The following is a 22,849-nucleotide window of genomic DNA, read 5'->3' on the forward strand; positions in this document are numbered from 1 at the left end:
GTAGCTACAATTATTCAAATCTATTTCTAACCCACTACTAAGCAATAAAGAGTAAACTCCAATCTTGGTGGTAGGTGAAACCTTCCTATTCCCCATGATCAAGTTTATCTTCCCGTGCTCCACATCCTTACTTCTTTTTAGGCCCTGCACATCAGAATAAATGTGAAATCCACAACCCGTGTCAAGAACCCAAGAGTTAGATTGTGATGAGTTTTTAGATAGAATAGTATAAATACCTGCATAGGTGGGTTTAATCTTCCCATCTTTGACATCCTGTAAATATTTGGCACAACTTCGCTTCCAGTGCCCTTTCTCGTGACAGTAAAAACATTCTGCTTCCTTAGGAATGAAAGAGGGGGTAGCAGAACCAGCCTTGTTCCCACTTGAAGAGGATCCATCAAGAGACTTTCCCTTGCGGCTCTTTGAGGGAACCTTCCTCTTCTTCCCTTTCCCTTGTGCAATTGCCAGAACAGGGGCAGTTGCGGTAGGAGTAGAAACAACATTTGTACCTTTGAGACTACTTTCAGCAGTCCTTAAAAGCCCTTGAAGTTTGCTAAGTGTGACCTCCTCCTTGTTCATATGATAGGTAATGCGGAACTGATCATAACATGGAGGTAAGGAGTGTAGAATGATATCTATAGCCAGCTCCTCGGGGAAGTTCACATTTAACTTTAGCAACCGGTCCACAAACCTTTGTATTTTCTGCAAGTGGCCTGTGATGGGTTCACCAAACTTCATCATGGTTGTTATCATGGAAGAGATGATTTCATACCTCTCTTGACGAGCACTCTGATGGTATCTTTCCATCAGGTCTTGGTGCATCTCAAAAGGGTAGACGTCCTCATAGGACTTTTGGAGTTCAGCTGTCATGGTGCCCAACATAATACAAGATACCTTAGTGGCATCCTTCTCATGAGCCCTAAACTCAGTAATCTCCTCAGGAGTAGCAGAAGACTCATCGATTTCCTTAAGCTCCTTATCTAGGACATATTCCTTGTCCTCATAGCGAGTGACCATCCTGATGTTCCTAATCTAGTCATTGAAGTTGGACCCATCAAAGATGACTCTCCCATACAAGTTTATTAGAGAGAGAGAAGGAGTAAGTAGGTTTTGAGCCAAAAGCAGTGTTGGAAGACATCTGAAAAGAAAGAAAGACAAAGTTTAGATTAGATAATGAGTCCTTAATATTACATCCAAAATGAAATATTAAGGCTAGGACCCAACATAATATTTTACAAATTAGAAGAGGGATGTCGTAATCCAACTTGGAAAATATTTGAAGTTAGGTAAATGACGATTTACCAATTTCCACCATGAAAAACGAAATTGATTATTAAGTTTTAATTGCATTGAAACTCCTAGATCCTTTGAGATTCATTGAACAATTCAATGGCATGTTTAAATCTTGATTATGCCCTTCAAGTTTGTGACTGGGATACCGAGGATCACAAACAAGGTATGAATAACCATGCAAAATATGCTTGGTACTCCCGATGTCATTTATCACCCAATCAATGTGTCAGTTAACCACACATGCTCCATTGATCTTATGATAAACATCGAGCCACCCTTTGCCACCCTTACTAGTCCAAGTTAATGTGTCGGTTAACCACACACGCTCCATTAACGACATGGCAAGGTGCAAAGTGCAATTTTCATGGATTAGCATCAACTTCACATTTTCCTAAAGTAACTAAGATTGAGAATTTAATAAAACATTTAGTTACTTTATTATTATCATTATACTTTTAATGAGAATTATAGTCCTATACTACCCATTCGGCTAACGATCCTCCATCAGTAAAGGAAGCGGTGGGTGAAAGTGGACACCTATTAAACTGCCATTTTATAGGCAGTAACCTTATCCCGCTTATAGACCGACTTCGTGAATGAAGCCTACTAACAGTAATACTGACTTGATCTTATATATATATATATATATATATATATATATATATATATATATATATATATATATATATATATATATTATTAAACTTATAATATTATAAAGTATAAGGGTTGAATTTTAAAATTTTAAAATTCTAGGGTTTGGAATTAAAGTATCTTAAGTGTGACTTTACAAATTCCAAAACTTGAGGACATGTTTCGACACTATTCAAAACTTTTCAATTTCTTAACTTATGAGTTTAATGACTTTTATGAAAAAGAGTTTTGGTTTTCCATAACTGAAGGACAAGTTATGGAATCCATTAAAAGACATTTAGATCAACAATAAACTAACAAGAAGTGTTAAATAATATCTATGATCTAGACAAACTCATAAGCAAAGATAATTCACATCAACAATTTTCAAGAAATCATATAAACTAATACAAATCTTCAAACTTTGACAATTATCTTTTAATTGGACAAGCATGATCATTACCTTAAGAATAAAAAAAGGTTTCATCGTTCAAAAAACCGTTTAGGGTAATGATCCTAATCCAATTTCAGACCAAAAGTCGAAAATCTGCTCACTGGAGCACTAACTCGGCGAGTACATGAACCGGACTCGTCGAGTTGGTCATTTAACAAAGGGACTCGATGATTTCACTGGGCAGAAGGCAAAAATTCGATTTTATACACTTTGAAAATAAATATAACATCAAGTATAATAGAAAACAATCCTAGGCTCGGATACCACTGAAGGGTTTTCAGCATCCAAACAACCTTGAGGTGCACATACAACCCTAAATTGTTTGGATCTATGTTTTATCTAATTATACATGTAAAATGATTTTCCAAAGCATTTCCCTAACTAGCATACAAACATGGGTACTTGTATAACAAAAATCTAGTTAGAACACATACCATTTCTTTTAGTTTGATTCCTTGGACCTTTAAGAGCCTAGCACCCCAAATGTGATGCCTCAAAGGCTTCACACAACACCGCCAACAATGGAGAAGTTGAGACAGAATAATTGTACTAAAAAATCGGCTATGACTCTTCCAAGAACACTAGGGTGCCGATTTTAGGAACTCATGGGTTTCTTATATAGTGTGACAAAATTAGGGTTACACCATGTGAAACCTAATGTGCATGACCTTCCATATTGCTTATGCTCAGGGGTTTAAACCACCATGGATCATCCATGGGTTGTCACATGGGTTTAGCCCAACATAAGGAATCATGGATCATTGGCCCACACCATAAGAATGAATGATTTACCAAATCAACCCCTTATATTTAATTAGTCTCTTTTGATCACAAAATTAATTCCAAATTAATTCTTGATCAATACTAATTAAATAATATGATTTCATATTAATATATTAGAACTTATAATATATTAATAAATCATGAATATCCTCTTCTCAAAAGTCCATCCTTACAAATTGTTCTGGTGCCATGCAACCCAAATGGACCATGCTACTCTCGGGTCAACTACATACCAATTATAGTTATGGGATAAGACACTAAATCCAACTTAATTCTCATTCTATCTCATATTTACAAATCTATATCGAATTCATTGCGCTCGAAAAGTAAGGACCAATTTCCGTCCATATCTTTCGTATACGAGCTCCATTTATGACGTTCTATATATCGACAAATTTATAATTTCATAGACATCAACTTTCTTTTAGACTTCGTCGGCTAATTCTCATTCTAACTCAAATTTACTAATCTGTATAGAATTTGTCGCGTTCGAAAAGTAGAGACCAAGTTTCGTACATAACTTTCGCATACGAGATCCATTCTCGACTGTCTTGATATTGATGGATTCTTATTTACGAGATCATCTACTCTCTTTTACATTGTTTTGGCTAACAATCGACCGATTTTAAAATTCAATTTCTAAGCTATACATTACTACACCGAATCTTAGAAAAATCATAACTTCTTCTAATGATGTTAGATTTAGACGTTTCCTATATGCACGCTATCGGTTTAATGAAATCTAATCAATAAGGCTAAAAATTATTTTATCCAACACAGAATCGTGCCAATTTAAATTACAAAACTTCGACGGGTCATAAATTCATCGTTATAAGTCGGATTTCAGCATTCTCTATATGTACAGAATCCTTGTGACATATACTATATCTTTGGATAATATTATTTATCCTAAATAATCTTCTATCAATAAGTCATTTTTAATGTTTATTATCTCTTAATTGACTAGCCCAAATCTGTAGGTTTTACATCCCCTGATGACTTTTTTTGCACTTACTATTATTGTTTTACTCTGATGTTTGAGATATATATTTTACTATGATTGGTTTTGAAACAGATGTTTGAGATATATATTTTACTATGATTGGTTTTGAAACAAATGTTTGTATGAATTTGATGGTTTAAAAATGAAAACTTTATTGGTATTTTGGGGACATTATAGTAGCAGTTGTGCATTATATATATATATATATATATATATATATATATATATATATATATATATATATATATATATATATATAATTGAAGCATATGAGATTTAACTCATCCATCTTATTAATGCAACTAGGATACTAGCTCACCACAACTCTAAACCATACTACATAAGTATAAACTCTTTTGGAGTTTTGACTCTTTTCAGATATCATCTATGCAGGGCCGGTCCACTGGTTTTTCTTGCCTAGAGTGAGAATAAAAAATGATTCCCACTTGTACCACGTAATGCACAAAAGAATTATATATAAAAATTTAGTAAAACAAAACTGCAATAATTTTTTTAAGTAATTGAATTACAAACTAGTACAACTTTACATTTATACCATTCATAGGTAAATACATTACAAATATATATTCACCAACTAAAATTAAGAATCTACCTCACAATATCAACAATAATCAAGGGTCACACTAGTACAACTTTATATTTATACCCTTCATAGCTAATAACATTACCAATACATTCTCATAAATTGACAATCTACCTCACTACCTCACTATCTACAATCATCAAGCCTGAAGCAATCGATGTGCACTCAAACATGAATCCACTAGTTAAATAAATGTGAATCCTTAATCAATATTAAACTTTTAAAGATTAGATATACCTTGTAATACTTCTATGTTAGCCAAGTCCATTTAACACTATATAAGAGAAAATATGATAATAAAACTAAAATCACAAAATATGTTAATTGTTTTTGACATTGAAAATCCGCAAAACGGAATAATTTAGTATTTAATACATCAAAATAAACAATAAAAAACAATTTCGAATCTGTATTTACCAATGTTGAGAAATCATATTTCAAGCTCAACTAATATACTTACAACTGATAAGCCAGATACAACCTGACAAAAGTTTCTGTTTTGACTTGCAAAGTATCTATTTTGACTTGCAATATATAACTGATCTGAAAAATGAATCACAAACCAGAATCCATTATACTAAAATCTATAAGCAACAATGAAAACTTTATACCTCAAAAAACCTTCAAATATTAAGAAAAATATACCTGAGTCCTAAATGTGAACACAAAAATATGAAGAAAAAATACATGAAATCTAGAAATTCACAAATCACAAGTATAGATAATCATAAATCAGAAAATAATAATTATATCTCTACTCTCCAAATTATATCAAACAAATCAGAAATTCATAATCTTAACTTTTGAGTCTTCTGTCTCTTCGGATTACGACCACAGAAATTAGGAATGGGAGAACCCCACCACAAATTTGGTATACATAAATAAGAAATTTAGTTGAACCAGAATACGAAAATTACTGAAATTCGAAGATAGGTAAACTTTGATGAGTTTAGATCGAAGATAGGTATTGATCGACCCATAAATAAGAAGATGAGAAAGCATTCACAAATCGAGAGATCAAAAAGAGGAGGAAAATTTACAATACTTCTTTTGCTCTTGACAGAAATCGGGAGACTGTGAGAGGTTATCTAGTTATTAGGTATATGAGTAAGATCCTCTAGAGCAATCGACGATTGGGAAACCAATCGACTCTTCGTCTTTAACATCTTGACCTTTTGTCTTTCTAGGCGATGATTGGGAATACGAGAACCAGCCTCCAAGAGTCGTAGTCTAGAAGCGGCACATCCGATCACTTCAGAAGATGTTGAACTCATTTTTGGGCCAAAAAATACCTATAATATTTATATTGTGTGCTAAATTTATGCCCCTTTCCTTTTGCTGCCACGGGCAGAGGCCCGTCTCGCCCATGTATTGGGCCGACACTGTATCTATGAACCTTTTTGGTTTAACATGTTTTGCATTTCAAATATGTCCCAATCGATCGCGATGGAAAAGATGTATAATATCATCTCTCATGTTCTTAATAGAAAATGATTCCTTAACTATGATTTTACACTATTTAAAAGTGGAACATTATTTACTATGTGTAGTATGTAAGCAACATACAACATCACAAAGACTAAAATGCTCCGACTAGTTGTAACATATAATTCGTTAATTTCTTCAATTTCAATATATTAATCTAAAACAACTATAAAAAATTGATGAAAATAATTAATTTTCCAAACTTCATTTTCAATAAATCAAAATTTCATCTAATCATGTTTGTACTGACGTATTTTGAATTTAACATCTATACAATAAATTTAAAATAGTATCATAGTAGAACACTTATTTCATAAAATATCATGTTTTTGTTTGAAATATATGCTAATAAATGAGATGCAAAACAAATTGGTCATTTATATACCAATATCATGACCGACGTATATTCTATACAAAATGTTTTTCATGACATATGTCCCACAAATCAAAAAGAAACATTAATTCAAACTCTAGAGTAGATGAAAAATTTTCGGATAAAACTAAACGATGGAGTGGAAGGAAGTTCGAAGGAGAAGAGCAGCAGAGAAGGTTGATAGAGTGATAACCACGTTTTTTGTTACAAATGTTCCAAAGGAGGCCACAAAGAAGGAGATTAGTGACGCGTTTATTGGATTTGGTAGATTGACGGATGTATTCATGGGGTTGAGAAAAGGAAAAAATGGAAAATACTATGTATTCATCAGATTCACGGATGTGAAAAATGTAAAAGAGATGGAGAAAAGGCTTGACGGCACAATGGTTAGAGGAAGAAAACTAGAGGTGAATTTGGCGCTGCATAAGAGAAAAGAACCTCCGACCATGGCAAAGAACAATCCTACTGGGAGAAAAAACAACACCTTCACTATGAAAAATTCCCTACATGGGGTGTGGTGGAGGTCAAGGGATCATAGGACGTTTGTTGAAGTTGTTGACCAGAGAAAGAATATACACACTTCACCCCCGACGCCGCTCTCAATCTACCCACATATTGCCCTACACAGAGACGCACAAAGTTGGTTAAGGAAGACATCACTCATTGGAGAGGCAATTTTGTTAGATCACTTGGGACACATGCCCAAGCTGCTATCGCTCAGAAATGATATTTACATGGAAATCAAGTACGTGGGAGGGTTGAAAGTCCTGCTACAATTCAACGATTCTATCACAGCAAAGGAGTTCAGAGATAATAAGCAACGATGGCAAGAACACTTGAAGTGGGTTGAGTAGGGAGATGATATAGATTGAAGGTTTGATAGGGTTGCATGGATCAGGATCATGGGTATTCCTCTACATCTTTGGGGGGAAAGTAATTTTGCAAAAATAACAGAAGGATATGGGACCACAATTGCACCATTCGACGAACTCCCTAACCGTGTTGACGTCTCCTGTGTAAAAATCGGCATTCTCACTTAAAGAAGGTTGAGAATAAATGAAGAAATATTTGTATCATTTGAAGGTGAACTTATAAAACTTGGTATTATAGAATTTGATGAATATTGGTTTCCTTTCAAATTCGACCCCAATGAAGATTACTATGAAAAAGAAGAACTAAGTGAAGACGGAGGCACTGATGAAGAAAATGATGACGAAGATGGAATCTTCGATACATGGATGCAGGAAGTCGACGGTGAAAAGGAGGAAGGAGAAATTAGTCCAGTCACCTAAGGCAAGGAGTACTCAGCTGCATGGGTGGATCAAATTCAGGGTGAAAGGTCGTCGGCGGCGAGCAAAACCTCGGTTATGCCGGAGAAATCGACGGAGCTTATTAGAGAATTCCAAGAGACATCTGGGAGTCCACAAAGTTCGTTGGCAGTCCCTATGGGGTCATATGAATCGCCACCTCATAATCATACAGTAATAATTGGTAACAGTACGTCCTCAACCCCCCAAAATCGAGAAGATATGACTAGGCCCGATAAAACAATTACTACTCCTCCTCCCATGGCCCATGCGAATATAATTAATAGGCTTCCCCATGGGTGTTTTGGGCCCTTCCCATCTCTTAACATTGATGGAGAACCATACACCCCAGTCCAAACTCAAGTCATCTCCGGGTCTTTAGGAAAACGAAAACGGTATGATGCTCTCGGGTCGAATTTTCCCCTTAATACAATTTCCCACATGGTAGACCTATCGGAACCAGACCCTTCTGTCTTGGCGCAGAAAGAAATGAATGCAATTGAAATTAACCATAACCCCTCAAGCATCGATCTGAATGAAAACCCTAAGAATATTTCAAATGGTGCATCTTCGTGCTCATCCGGATCTCTTTCTATGGAAGTGGATAAAACAGTCGAGATTGGTAAGGAACTTGGCTTCGAGATTGATGTGTCTAACCCGGTACTACTGGTAACAATGGGAGTAATTGGAGAGACAAACGACCCCTGATGAATTGTTTAAGTCTAAATATTAGGGGTATCGGAGAAGAGTATAAGGTCTCATGGGTGAGAAGGTTAACATCGAGATATCACACAACTTTCCTGGGTGTACAGGAAACACAGCTATCCGATGAAAATAACATAGACATAACTGGTTGTTGGTATAACGGAGATTTTGGATTTGCAGCAACACCATCCACCGGAAGATCAGGTGGATTACTCAGCATTTGGGACACCAAGCTATTCCAGGTAGAAGAAGTCATAAAGGCGAGGCATTTCTTAATCATAATAGGTAAGTGGTCTGGTGTTCAAGATCAAATGATTTTTGCAAACGTATGTGGTTCTCATGATCCACAAAACAAAAAGAAGCTTTGGGAAGACTTAAGACAGATTAAATCTGTCAAAACTGGGACCTGGATAATCTTCTGAGACTTTAATACCGTAAGGAAGGAAAGTGAAAGATATAATTCTTTTTTTAATTCTTCTGAAGCAAGGGATCACCCTAAAGTTATGGAGGAATTGTTGAAGCTTAAGCACAGTTTACATGATCTAGATATAGTTGCTGAATCCAATCGTTAACAGAATCAGAAATAGTAGAAAGGAGACTGGGATTTCAAAGGATAACGGAGCTTGAAAAATTGGTTGTTCTTGATTTAAAACAAAAGGCCAGATTAAGATGGACTGTTGATGGAGATGAGAATACCCGTTTTTTCCATGGGTATGTGAACAATAAGAAGAGCAAGAACTACATTCACGATTTGATTATCAATGGATCTTGGAACACAAATGTGGCAGCAATTAAAAGGGAAGTATTTTCGTTCTATAAAAAAAAAAGTTTGAAGAGCGGTGGCCTTCTAGACCAAAGCTTATCAACAGTGAATTTAATAGGATATATCTTGCCTGTAGCTCTAGACTTGAGGATTCCTTCACACCTGAAGAAATCAAACAAGCTGTTTGGGCATGGGGAGGGGATAAGGCACCCGGCCCAGATGGTTTCACCTTTGATTTTATTAAAAAATACTGGGATGTATTGGCTGGAGATATTATGGAATTCGTTAGATATTTCGAGAAATACGGGAAGTTGGAGCGGGGGTGTAACTCGTCCTTCATCACGCTTGTACCAAAAACAAAAGACCCATTGAACTTGGGAGACTACAAGCCAATTAGTCTAATTGGATGTCTATATAAGATAATTTCCAAGATCTTAGCTAATAGAATCAGCGGGGTGATTGGCATGAACATTGGAGATACCCAAATTGCATTCGTAAAGGGACGTAACATTCTTGATGGACCACTAATTGTAAATGTGATATGTGCTTGGGCCAAGAAGGTGAAAAAGTAGGTACTACTGTTCAAGGTGGATCTAGAAAAATCCTTCGACTCTGTTAATTGGGAGTACCTCGAATCGATCCTTGTTCAAATGGGGTATGGAGATAAATGGCGTATGTGGATTAAGGGGTGTCTTCAATCTGCTGGACTTTCAGTTCTTATAAATGGGTCTCCAACTGCAGAATTTGGAATGGAAAAAGGCATGAGGCAGGGTGACCCGCTGTCACCATTCCTTTTTATAATCGCTATGGAGGGACTCAACATCGCGGTGAAAGCGGCTTGCCAGAAAGATCTTTTCCATGGAATAAAAATTCCACATTCAGAAATTTCAATCTCTCACCTGTTCTATGCCGATGATGCTATTTTCGTGGGAGAGTGGAGTCAAAGCAACATTAAGAACTTAGCAAGGGGTATTAAGATGTTTTCAGGTGGCGTCTGGGTTGAAGGTCAACTTCAACAAGTCTATGGTTTTTGGTGTTGGAGTTGACAGGTTGGAGGTATCTCGTTGGGCGGCACCTTTGGGTTGTCAGCCATCTTCACTGACCTTCTCATACCTGGGGGTCCCAGTAGGCGCAAATATGAAGTTAAAGAAACACTAGAAGCCCATAATTGATCGTTTTTATGCAAAACTCTCGCCTTGGAAATCGAAAGTGCTTTCCTTTGGAGGAAGATTAACCTTAGCCAAAGCGGTACTTGGCAGCTTACCATTGTATTATTTCTCTCTATTTGTGGCTCCAGCGGGAGTTATTGACACTCTTGAAAAAATTCGTAGACAATTCTTATGGGGTGGGAGTGATAACAAACGAAAAATAGCTTGGGTATCGTGGGGAAAGGCCGTTACTTCAAAGGCGAAAGGGGGACTTGGCCTTGGCTCACTCAAGGCCTTTAACATATCATTGATTGTCAAATGATGGTGGGCATTAAAAACAAACAAAACAGCCTTATGGAGCCGTGTAATTATGGGAATTCATAATTTGCATAACAAACCCACTAACATTTTATCAAAAAGAACTATTCCAGGTGTGTGGAAAAACAATTTGGAAGTGATGACTGGTCTAACTAAGGTGGGGACAAATTTTCATGACATTTTAAAGAAACAGGTGAAGAATGGTAATGACACCCTCTTCTGGTTGGACAGTTGGTGCGATAGTGAGTAATTAAAAGACAAGTTCCCAGAACTTTATCAGCTTGAAAGACATAAGACTTGCAGGGTTAGTCAAAGAGTACAAGCAGAGGGTCACACATGGGAATGACGATTAACCCATACATCTGCTGATCAAATTCATAGTCTTAGGATGATATATGATGTCATTGGAGAACACCAGCCAACCCCAAAACCTGATACATGGAACTGTCCCTTATCGAAGGATGGTACGTTTCACGTAAAGGTGATCAGAATCAAGATTGATAATGTAGAACCGGTGAACAACGAAGTAATCATCCCTTGGATCCATGATATTCCCTTAAAGGTCAATACTTTTATTTGGAAAGCTAATCTAGGACGTATCCCAACAAATGTGGCGTTAAAGAAGAGAGGAGTCACAATATTACACTCAACATGCTCCTAATGCCATCTCGAGGACGAAGATTCGGAGCACGTTCTGTTTCGTTGCCCAACGGCGAGCACAATATGGGACCTGATGTTTAAATGGTGCGATATTACGAATCCACAATTCCAAACCATCGGAGAACTCATCAGATTTGTAAAAACTTGGGGGAGATGTCAGAGAAGGAGAAACAATCTAATTAGTATTTGTTATGGTGCCATATGGTTAATATGGAAAAAGAGATGTGACTGGGTGTTTAGGAGCATTCGATCTACCCCCTTCCAGATTATTGATAATGTTAAGTCTCTTGTCCTCGTTTGGCTTAGACACAGGAGAATCAATTGTCAATATAGTTAGGCTGATTGGTGTACTTGCCCGCTGAAATGTTTGTAATCCAAAATCAGTTGTAATTCCTTTTTTTTGGGCCCGCCTAGTACATTGCTAGTCGGTCGTCCCTTATAATATTTTTCAGTTAAAAAAAACGTAAAGAAATAATTATTAATATAAAATATAAGACGAAAACACATGCACACCCAACAAAATACAATGCACCAAGGTTGCTAAAATCATGATATTGATCATAAGGTCGTACAATCCTTTTTGTTTCCATCTAAATTAAGCGATCCCGACATATTTTGGGTAGGATCGAATGTAGGTTCATAAATATTTAAGAACGTTGCTATATATATATATATATATATATATATATATATATATATATATAGGTTTAGGTTATTCTATTCAAAGTAATTATTGTGTTATTGTATTCATAACTGTGGGCCAATCATTTTGCTTATGTTAAAAAAGTGATTAATAAATATTATTTAATTAAAAATAATCAAAAAATACTATCTAATTTAACTAGAATGGTATTTTAGTCAATTAATATATATTTAATAAAGGAAATTTACATATTTTAAGGGATTATAAATTCTATTAATTTTAAAAATCTGATTTTATGAATTATAAGGTTTTTAATTCAGAAATTCTGATAGAATATGTTTGAGCATGTTCAAAAATAAAAATATTCTAGAACGATAAATTAATAAAAATATATTCTTGAACATATTTCTTGTAGAATAACATATTCCTAAACCAGCAATTGAAGAATTAAAACAAAAATTATATTAATTCTTATAGAATACATGTAACAATTGTCAAGAATTACATTTATTGTTAAATAATAAAACTAAAAAACTTTCAAATCGAGAAAAAAAACATCAAAATCTAACAAATAACACTAATTCATTCTAAAAGAATAATGTTGCTAAGAGACGTTGTTCAAATTTTGTGGTTTGTTCTTCAAGCATCGGGTTCTGTGGAAACAAATCCAATGAATAAATTAGTGAGAACATATTCATAATCCATTCCAACATAATTGGAATTCGTGATTCCATTCTGATAGAATTGGAATTCATTTACCAATAATTATATTAATTGGTCGCATTCTAACAGAATACGTTCATGATTATTATAAAAAAAACATTTTTTTCTTATAGAATATTATAAACGAAGAAATATCATCCAGTTGAAACATTTGAGTGAGCGTTTGGTGTGCATCAAAACAACTTTCAATTTCCTGTAAAAATTAGACAAGCATAACAAATTCCAAATTCACCAAAAATATTACACCTTGAAAGAATTAGAAAATAAACCTAAACAAATCCATTTTTTTTTTTGATTTCTATCAAACAATCAACCCAAACATCCATTCTATATATTGAAATCAAATCAAATTAAAAAACCCCATTTGAAGATTAAACCTCATTGTTTTAACATTGTTCCATAACCTAAGATAGCACCTTCAAACTATTACAGAGTTGAACAAACAAAACACCTTCAAATTGTTCCAGTTATCATACAAGCATCTTAAGAATAAGATCTAGGTTCAATTGAAAACTGAAACACAAACACATATACAAGCAAAGTGCTACATAACAGAAAATTTGGGGTTTGAAATTCAAACTCACGTAATGAACAAAAATTGTTATAGAATATAACTCCTCCGTATTTCAGTTCTATCTTTTATTTACAAATAATGTGTGGTCTTTTTATTGTTTGTGTGTAAACTGAAAGCCCCCTTTTGTTTTATTATTAGCAGTAATACACATCTCATGAAATCTGAAGCGAGAACATAGATGAGAGAGAAAGAACAGCAATATCAAGAAGAGGAAGCAAACTATGACTTAGGTCACTTCCTCCGTTCCATTTTCCTTTGAATTGAAGATCTGCAATGCATACAGAACCTATTGGAAGCTGAAAGAAGTTGTTGCATAAACTCTAAAAGATTCACATTTCGTTCTATTTTAGAGTTGTTTTATGAATCTGTTATGCATCAATTGATAGAACAACAAAGAAATATAACAGAAACCAGGGAAAAGAAAAAAGAGTGAAAGCTAGTAAAAAAATAGACATTAGGGAGGACTCGACAACAGGAAAAATCGGACAAAAACGAACCTTACTTGTTGAGTGTGACGGTCTCCGACAGGTGGTTCGCAGGGGAGAATATTGGCTAACGGCGGTGAGGGCTTGCTTGAGAGGTAACGACCGAGAGAAGCGGAGGCGTAGGTTTGCGTCGCTCTATGAGTTTGTTATGCATCCCTTTTCCTCCTTTGCACCCTATCGACGGAGAAGCAAGAACGCAGCCTCGCTGCTCCTTCCCATCTACCTCTTTGGCCTCGTCAGTCCCTTGAGATACCCTCTTCGCCATCGATCAGAAAGAAATGGATTAGCTACCTGCGAGATTCCTAATGATGGGATCGGTCGGAGGTGAGGGAACGAGATTTAAACCGTATAGATTAGGTAAAAAGTCGATACCATGATTATAAGGATTATTTTTGGAAGTTATTAAACAAATTTGTAAATTATCCACATTTATGCATATAGTAACACAATAATTACTTTAAATATCTGAACTTATATATATATATATATATATATATATATATATATATATATATATATATATATATATATATATATATATATATATAAACAACGAACCTTTTTAAATCATAGAATCAACGAACCATTATATTTTTAAGTTTTAGAACTTATTCTTTATCGAAAAAAATCTAAAAATATCTAAATTCGTAATTTTTTATCCTCTTTCCATTTATATAAAATTCGATTTTTTTTGTCTATTCAATTAACACCGTGAATCCGCACTGTGTAGATTCAAAGTATGAATCTGAACAGATAAAAAAAAGTAAAGAAAAAAATTATCGAATTTGATATCAATGGAAAAACGATAAAACTATGAATTTCTATATTTTCTACTTTATATATATATATATATATATATATATATATATATATATATATATATATATATATATATATATATATATATATATATATATATATATATATATATATATATATATATATATATATATATATATATATATATGATCCGGTTCTGGTGATGACTCAAAAAATGGTGACGATTGGAAGGACAATTCTCCACCACCTATTTCGTCAATGACACAAACGTTAAACCCAAATACTTGGTCGTGGTGCGTTCACATGCGAACCATGTCCGTGGTAACTAATATGGACCCGATGATTTAATCACGTGTGGTGAACGTCAATGGAACGTCATTTTAGTGAGTTTTATTATTTATTTTCCTTTTTTTTTTTAACTTTTTTAATTTTTTGTTAAAAAAATTTAAGACAAAATTTAAATAGATATATGCTCAGTTTTAACATTTTTAATTTTTTGTATTTTTTTTGGTTATATATATATATATATATATATATATATATATATATATATATATATATATATATATATATATATACTACATACTTGCAGGTACTAGTGTTTTCCTTTATTTTTGTTTTAAATTTTGGTTTTTTTATATTTTTGATTTTTTAAACTAAATATCGGTTTGTGTTTTTTATGTTTAACAATTATAAAGTTTTTAATAAGAAGAATATGAAGAATCATAATATTTTCCGTTAATACTTTTTTGAATCATATTGTTTTGTGGATCATAAAATTTTGAATCTAATTATTTTGAATCAAATCATTTTTGAATCATATGTTTTTAGATCAATAATATATTCAATTAAATATAGTTTTTGTTCAAAAAATATTATGCATCATTATATATTTTGAATCATTTAATTTTAAATTATTAAAGCTATAATTATGAATTATAAAATATTTGAGTTTAAATATTTTTGGATCATAACAAATTAAACATCATAAAGAAGTTGAATCAAAACTGTTTTATGAATCATAAATATTTTGGATCATATTATGTTCAATATTTTATTAAAAATAATGATATTTCTTACAACTATAAATAAATATTTCAAAAAAATTATTTTTGAAAAAATATTTTTACAAAGTCACTAGTATATATTAAGTAGACGTATCCCTTAAATTTTTATGATTTTTGGGGATATTTTTCTAGGTTTTTTTTATAAAATGAAATATTTTTTTTTTCAAATTTTTATGATCATGCTTATCGTAAAGAATTAAATTTTAAGAATTTTGGATTTTCAGATTTTCTTTTTTCAAAAGCTAAAAAATTTATGGGAAAAAAACGAAATGAGTCAGAAGAAAAAATCTATCAAATAAAGGCTTGACATGTGGCAGTGAGAGTATACCAAAAACTTTTATTTAACCGTCAAACTTAAAAGTTATGGATGACCATTGGGTAGTGGTTAATATTGGTTTTGGTTAATGGTTTTAGTCGGTTAATGGTTATGGTTAATGGTTAATATCATAACGGTCAAAGATGATATAAAAATAAAAATATTTTTCTATAAAAATTGATAAACGTAAAGTCCATTGTTATAAAAAGTGAATGGTTGTGTATATATAATTGTATTCATAGAAAATTACTTATATTTATCTAATTCCAAATAATTACTCTTTAAATTTTGAATTTCTAATATAATTACATACAATATATTTAATATTATATTATATTAAAAATATTTATTAATATTATTGGTTCGGTTCAGTTAATATTGGTTCGGTTTTAGATGAAAACCATAACTGAATCATATGTATTCGGTTTTAAATGGTTCGGTTATATCGATTAATTTGGTTATGGTTCGATTTTTCGGTTAATATACTCACCCCTACCAAAACGGCTAACGTTACTTATCGATCGGATTGTACATACAATGAAAAGAAACAAAGCTATAAATAGAAAACAATTAAGGCAAACATATCTACGAAGAAAGCACATAACTTAAAAGGCTAAAAAAACAGTATAAATACTTGCTAACAATGTAAACATATATGACACCTTCAATCGGTTACCCGATAATTAGGCAAGATGCTTTTTGTAAATATAATAACGTAGTATCTAAAAAAGTTTTCAACATAAGTATAATTATTAAAAATTATATTGGTATTACGATGAATTATACCCGAACATTCAATAATAATCATGTAGTCGTCACTTTCATGTAAGTGCACTTCAATGCATGTTTTCTTTTAAAAAACAACCATGCCCTTATTTCAAGCTTTCACGACATTTGTAACCACAATTCTAAAATGTTCAAGATTCACATATAAGGCGTGACAAAATTATATTAACATGTAACAAATGAAGTAGAGAATAACATATATTCTTAACAACTCTGATTTGACACGATTTATAATACGATTTATAATAAAAATAGAAAAACCATAAAACATTATATTTTTAACAAATTCCGATTTAACATGATTTATAATGAAAATAGAGAAACCATAAAGCATAAGAATTTTAAAATTATGGGTTGCTTGTAAACTCTATAACTACACTTGAATAAAAAAACACATCTGTTTAAAGTTTATTTCCAGACTACAATATTATTTTTTTTCATCAAAATGATGCAATATTTTTACAAATTGTTATTCAGATTTAAAATAATTCACCATTATTTACACCACATATAATATTTTGTATATATTTTTTCTAATTTTAAATATCTTCAAAAATACCTCTTATATTTAATGGATTATTATAAATTTATCTTATATTTTATGTTATTATAACTGTATAAATATATTAAAAACAAAGTGTTGTGTTTGATGGCGAATGTGCTAATCCATAAATATATTATTAACTAAACGAGGTCAGGAATTTGTATTTGTGCACAACTATTAGTTCATGTGTGCACAAAACCAAAGTGTATATATACACACTCTGTATATGTATGTTTTTTACGAATATATTTATATACGTACTTTAAGTTAGCAGAAAATATTTTATTCACTTTTTCTTGACACTATAAGTTCTCAAAAATTTCAACTAAGCAATCTATTTCTTTAGCGTAAAAATTACAATTCCAATCCATTTACTTATTATTTAATTTATATTTATATTTTCTCAGATAATGTGTCAAGTTCTTAAAAAATGTTATATTTTTTAGTAAAATTATGTTTGATGAGCTACAATTAGCTGACTGATAATCCAATTTATTTTTTGAATTTTCTTTTTTATGTTATTATATTTGGTAAGCTCATAGTTTATAAGCTAACTTTATAAAAACCATTTAGACTAATTTTTTATGAGTTTTTTTTTATTATTATTATTTCTAAATGTACCTTTTAATTATTTATAGAAACACATTCTTGTAAAATTTCTTTCTATATATTTCAGTTAGTTTTAGCAAACGTTATTTTTTATCAACTAACTTTTCAACGATCAGTTAGGTTTTTAGTTAGGCTGTGTTTGGCACGCCACAGCTAGCTTATTTTTCGAGCTTTTTTATGTTGTCGTCTTTGGTAAGCCAAAAAGTAGCTGATAAGCTAGCTTTTTGAAAAGTTACTTAGACTAGCTTTTTAGGAGTTTTTTTAAAATTTTCCAAATGCGCCCCTTAATGAATTATAGAAACACATATTCTTACATGTCCTTTTATGTAATTTTATATATTTCAGCTAACTTTTCAGTTAGTTTTACCAAACATTATTTTTTATCAGCTAGTTTTTCAGCTATCAGCTACCTTTTTATTTAACAACTAGCTTTTCAGCCATCAGTTAGCTTTTCAGCTAACAGCTAGCTTTTCAGCTAGTCCATCAAACATAACCTTAGTACGTCAAATATAGTCAAAAATAAGTTATATAACATGATAAATTGTTTTGATTTAAAAAGGTAAATCACTTTTACAATTCTTATAATAATATTTTACTATTACTTCATAAAAATTAAAGACACCTAATCAAGCTCATCCCATACCAAAAATACATGATTTGATCCTAACCCATTGTGATTTCACATAAAAAGGGGGAAAATATATTGGAAGAGAGAGAAGATTTGATTTCATTTCATTTCATTTGATATATTGATGAAGTCAAGAACACACACATGTGGGGGTAGAGAAGAAAAAGTGAAAAAAAAATAACAAAAAATCAAAGGGGTCACCACCAAAGTGGATTTCAGAATCTCAGCGTATTTTCTTAAAAAATTAAAGTAGATTTCATCAGATTTTCATGATCTTCTACAATGTCATCATCTCGTTGATGGAGACGTGGCTCTCTGTCGTCTCCATTTATATATCAAAAATTCCTTTCTCAAATCCTTATCCCACCAATTCCTCCACTCATGGCAAGAAACGCTTTGTTTTCAAGACGATGGAGGTCATCATCCGAGACCACCACCACCGAATTTGATGATGTTCATGTTCTTGCTGTTGATGATAGCCTCGTTGATCGGAAAGTCATTGAACGTTTACTTAAAATCACCTCATGTAAAGGTAGATTTCATTTCTCTCGTATTCTGTTTTTCCGCCGGAGAAATGATCGGCTGACGGAGTTTTTAAAATTGTGACAGTCACGGCGGTGGAAAGCGGTTGGAGAGCTTTACAATACTTAGGCCTTGATCAGGAGAAATCTTCATCCGATTTCGTCAATGTGAGATTATTTCTCATATCGTTTTCGATTTTGAAGGTTGAAATTTCCATAGATCTAAAATAAGTAAATAACACTTGAGTTCTTTCCACAAATTTGTTCAGGAATTGAAAGTGGATCTGATAATCACTGATTACTGTATGCCTGGAATGACTGGTTACGAATTGCTCAAAAAAATCAAGGTTCGTAATCCCTAATTCGTTACATTCTCGTTTCAATTTTTCTACATTCATGTTCTTATTTTCTTCTTCCGATTGTTTGGTGATTCAGGGTTCAGCAACTTTCCGAGAGGTGCCAGTAGTGATCATGTCGTCAGAAAACGTCGTAGCACGGATTGACAGGTATTGCTTTTCTCCATTTCTAGTAAACGACAACTATTCATGGAAGATCATTTAATCAGTTGTTACTTCATTCAATTGCTATCATATTCGTCTTTCCCTTCATCAGTTGATTGAAGTAGTTTTTAATCGTGAATTTTGAATCCGAAAATTTGAATTGACAAATGTCATCATTTTCAGGTGTTTGGAAGAAGGTGCGGAGGATTTCATTGTAAAGCCTGTAAAACTTTCCGACGTCAAACGATTGAAAGATTACATGTTTGGTGAAAACCGAGGAACAATCCCTACAAATGACATCAACAACAAAGAAGAAAAAGGAAGTCTCAACAAAAGAAAACTTCAACAAATGTCCGAAACTTCCCCTTCCCCTTCGCCTTCCCCTTCACCTTCACCATCACCATCGCCATCGCCATCGCCGTCGCCGCCAACGGTGTCTCCGTCCGCCTCGCCATCGCCGGCGACGGTGTCACCTGTAACATCCCCATCTCCGCCGATGGTCTCTCCCTCAACTTCCCCATCTCCGCCACAATCTCCGTCGACATCATCATCATCATCAACGCCTCCGAGGTCGCCACCCTTTTCTCCGTCACAACTAGAGTCCCCAACAATGCGGCTTAAGGTGACCAACTCCGATCACTACGATCACTCCGATCAAGCCTAATATTTTTCAATTTTTCCCTTTTGATAATTTCATCTTTTATTAATTTACATCATAGACAAGTAAGGCAAGTACTTGTACATTTAAAAGTTGTTTTTTTTTTTTTTTTTTCTCCTATGGCTTCTCCACTTCTTCTTCAATGAATTTACAGATATTACAATTTTGATATGATTCTAAATTTCTAATGTATTTCTCTCTTTTCCTTTTTTACAAAAAAATAATTAATTTTTAGGGTAAATAAATTATGAATCAGGGTAAGAAAGTTTTGTAACAAACATGTAAAATGATGATTTTACCCCTGCCGGATGTGAAAATATTTCTTAATTTTATAAATATACACAATTGAAATATTTTCTCAAATTAGATTGAATAACTATTGATTTTTAGAAGAATAGTTATTGTTGAGCTAATTTCCTAAACAAGTATGGTTGAAAATTGATGGAATTTTACTTGTTTTTGGTTTTGTAAAAGTGGGTTGTTTTTATTTCTTTTAAGCTTTTGGTTGACAATATGATTGTTATTATTTAATAATAAAAAAATAAATAAAAAAATGAAAGAAAGGAAAAAAGATGAGTGGAAACAACTCAACAAGATTTAAAAGAAGGAAATTAATAATTGAGAATTGATTTGATGAAGATATGGTTTTATTTCATGTCCCAATCTTGTCTGGTAAGAAGGAATATTTTTTGATTTGGCAAGAGGGAAAGAGAGAGAAAGAGTGTGTATATGTTTGGCCAACTTTCCATGATTTGATTTGTTTCTCTCTTTCCTTTGATCTTATTTCCAAAACAAAATGTTTTTTTAATTGTATAAAAAGATTAAATTTTCAGCCAACTTTTTATAAGATTTATACCTTTTCATTTTAGGGAATTTTTTGTTTTTCTTTTCTTGAAATCGTATGATGATTGGAAAAAAAAAAAAAAAAAAGGCAATGAGTTGAAAACGAAAAATAAGAATGAAATTATTTTTGTCACGTTAGATGTGCCAAAAAGCAATGACATTTGAATTTCAAAACCGGCGAAAAAATCGTAAAGGATAACTACATCAAACGTCTCTTGCGCAACCTTGCTACATTTATGATTTTGTATTGGAATTGTATAAAATAATTGTTGCTCCAAACAACTTGAAACTTTAACCTTTTTAAATCATTTTGTGGATGTACAACCCTCAAATCTAATAATATCCCCTCTAAAATCATGAACAACCTAAATAATTGTAGCTCATAACTCATTTGGTTCAATTAAGAATCTCCATATCAGACAACATAACCGATTTGCCAACAATTTTGTAGTGATCTTATATCTTATATTGACATCCAATTAGACGTGAGACCCGAGTAATATATGAGAAGGGGGGGGGGGGGGGGGGGGGGGAGGGGGGGGTGTTCACATCCAATTAGATGTGAGACCCGAGTAATATATGTATGGGAGGGAGGGGGGCGGGGGGGTTAAATAAATATATTTTGTTAAGCATTATATTTTTAATAATTTATAAACTTGATTTGGAAAAAATATCAATATTAGTCGTGAATGAATCAATTTTTGCAATGTTTCTGCAAATTATTGTGAATCCAAAAGGAATTTTTCAAAAATTATGTTTTTGAATTGAGAAAGTTGATTTGAATCTAAATTAAATTTAATACATTAATTGACAAATTACACGAGAATTTATGAAAAACATTTAATTTTTCTTATTTTCTTTATTATATTTTTAGATTAGATAATATTCTTTTATAATTTAATAACAAAGCCAAAAAAACCATAATTTGTGAAGTGTATTTTAATGAAATTGAAAAAAAAAAAATACCATGTCACCTGTTCAATTAGGTGATGATACGGGACAAAAAACCTTCATTTATTAGGTAGGATAACAATATAGTGAGACAATATATTTAAAACAACAAAAAGCCACTTTTGGAATCAAGGCTACTAAGGAAAATTTACATCCTCTACGAATAATTATGAAATGTTGAAAAGCCTTCACAAAATAAACCAGATTCGGTTTAGCACATTCCAAATGGGTATTGTTAATAAAACACCTCTTGGACAGCCCATTGATCACTTTTTAGAAAGTCAATCTATAATTAACTATTTATAATCAGCTTTTTCGGAAAACAATGCAATTTAACCCAATAGATATATTTCAAAATTAAATTAGAGTATCTATATGGTAAAATGAGGTGTCTTTTTAGCCAACCCCATTCCAAATTAAAGAACTTAAATGTAACTCCATTAAGTCCTAGGGTTTCATCCCCGCAGAGCTCCAAACTAATTGCCTGAAGCCTTTGGTGTTGCATCTAATTAATTGTCGTCTCCAAGAATAAATTAAATGGTTAATGTATAACGCTTATTAATAATTGTTAGAACTTTTTTTCTAATAATTTTGAATAGTTTCTTAAATATATTTGAGATTGTTTTCGATATCAATAATCTTTCAAGAGTTTTGATTCTTTGATATTTCTATTAATTCTTAGGCATCCATAA

General features: G+C 32.5%; 2 protein-coding genes across 2 annotated transcripts; both read left to right on the forward strand.

Annotated features, from left to right (window-relative positions):
- Positions 1 to 10,053: 10,053 nt before the first annotated feature.
- On the forward strand, positions 10,054 to 10,449 carry LOC111881707 (uncharacterized mitochondrial protein AtMg01250-like). The gene has a single exon (XM_023878092.1). It carries the CDS (start codon positions 10,054 to 10,056, stop codon positions 10,447 to 10,449), a length of 396 nt encoding a protein of 131 aa, XP_023733860.1.
- An 8,408-nt stretch (positions 10,450 to 18,857) lies between these two features.
- On the forward strand, positions 18,858 to 20,726 carry LOC111881706 (two-component response regulator ARR3). Its single transcript, XM_023878091.3, has 5 exons — positions 18,858 to 19,216; positions 19,294 to 19,373; positions 19,475 to 19,552; positions 19,641 to 19,711; positions 19,889 to 20,726. The coding sequence occupies exons 1-5, from the start codon at positions 19,066 to 19,068 to the stop codon at positions 20,367 to 20,369; spliced, it is 861 nt and encodes a 286-aa protein (XP_023733859.1). The 5' UTR covers positions 18,858 to 19,065; the 3' UTR covers positions 20,370 to 20,726.
- The last annotated feature ends 2,123 nt before the right edge of the window (positions 20,727 to 22,849 follow it).

This window comes from Lactuca sativa, chromosome 8 (assembly GCF_002870075.4).
Source record: "Lactuca sativa cultivar Salinas chromosome 8, Lsat_Salinas_v11, whole genome shotgun sequence".
Lineage (NCBI taxonomy): Eukaryota > Viridiplantae > Streptophyta > Magnoliopsida > Asterales > Asteraceae > Lactuca > Lactuca sativa.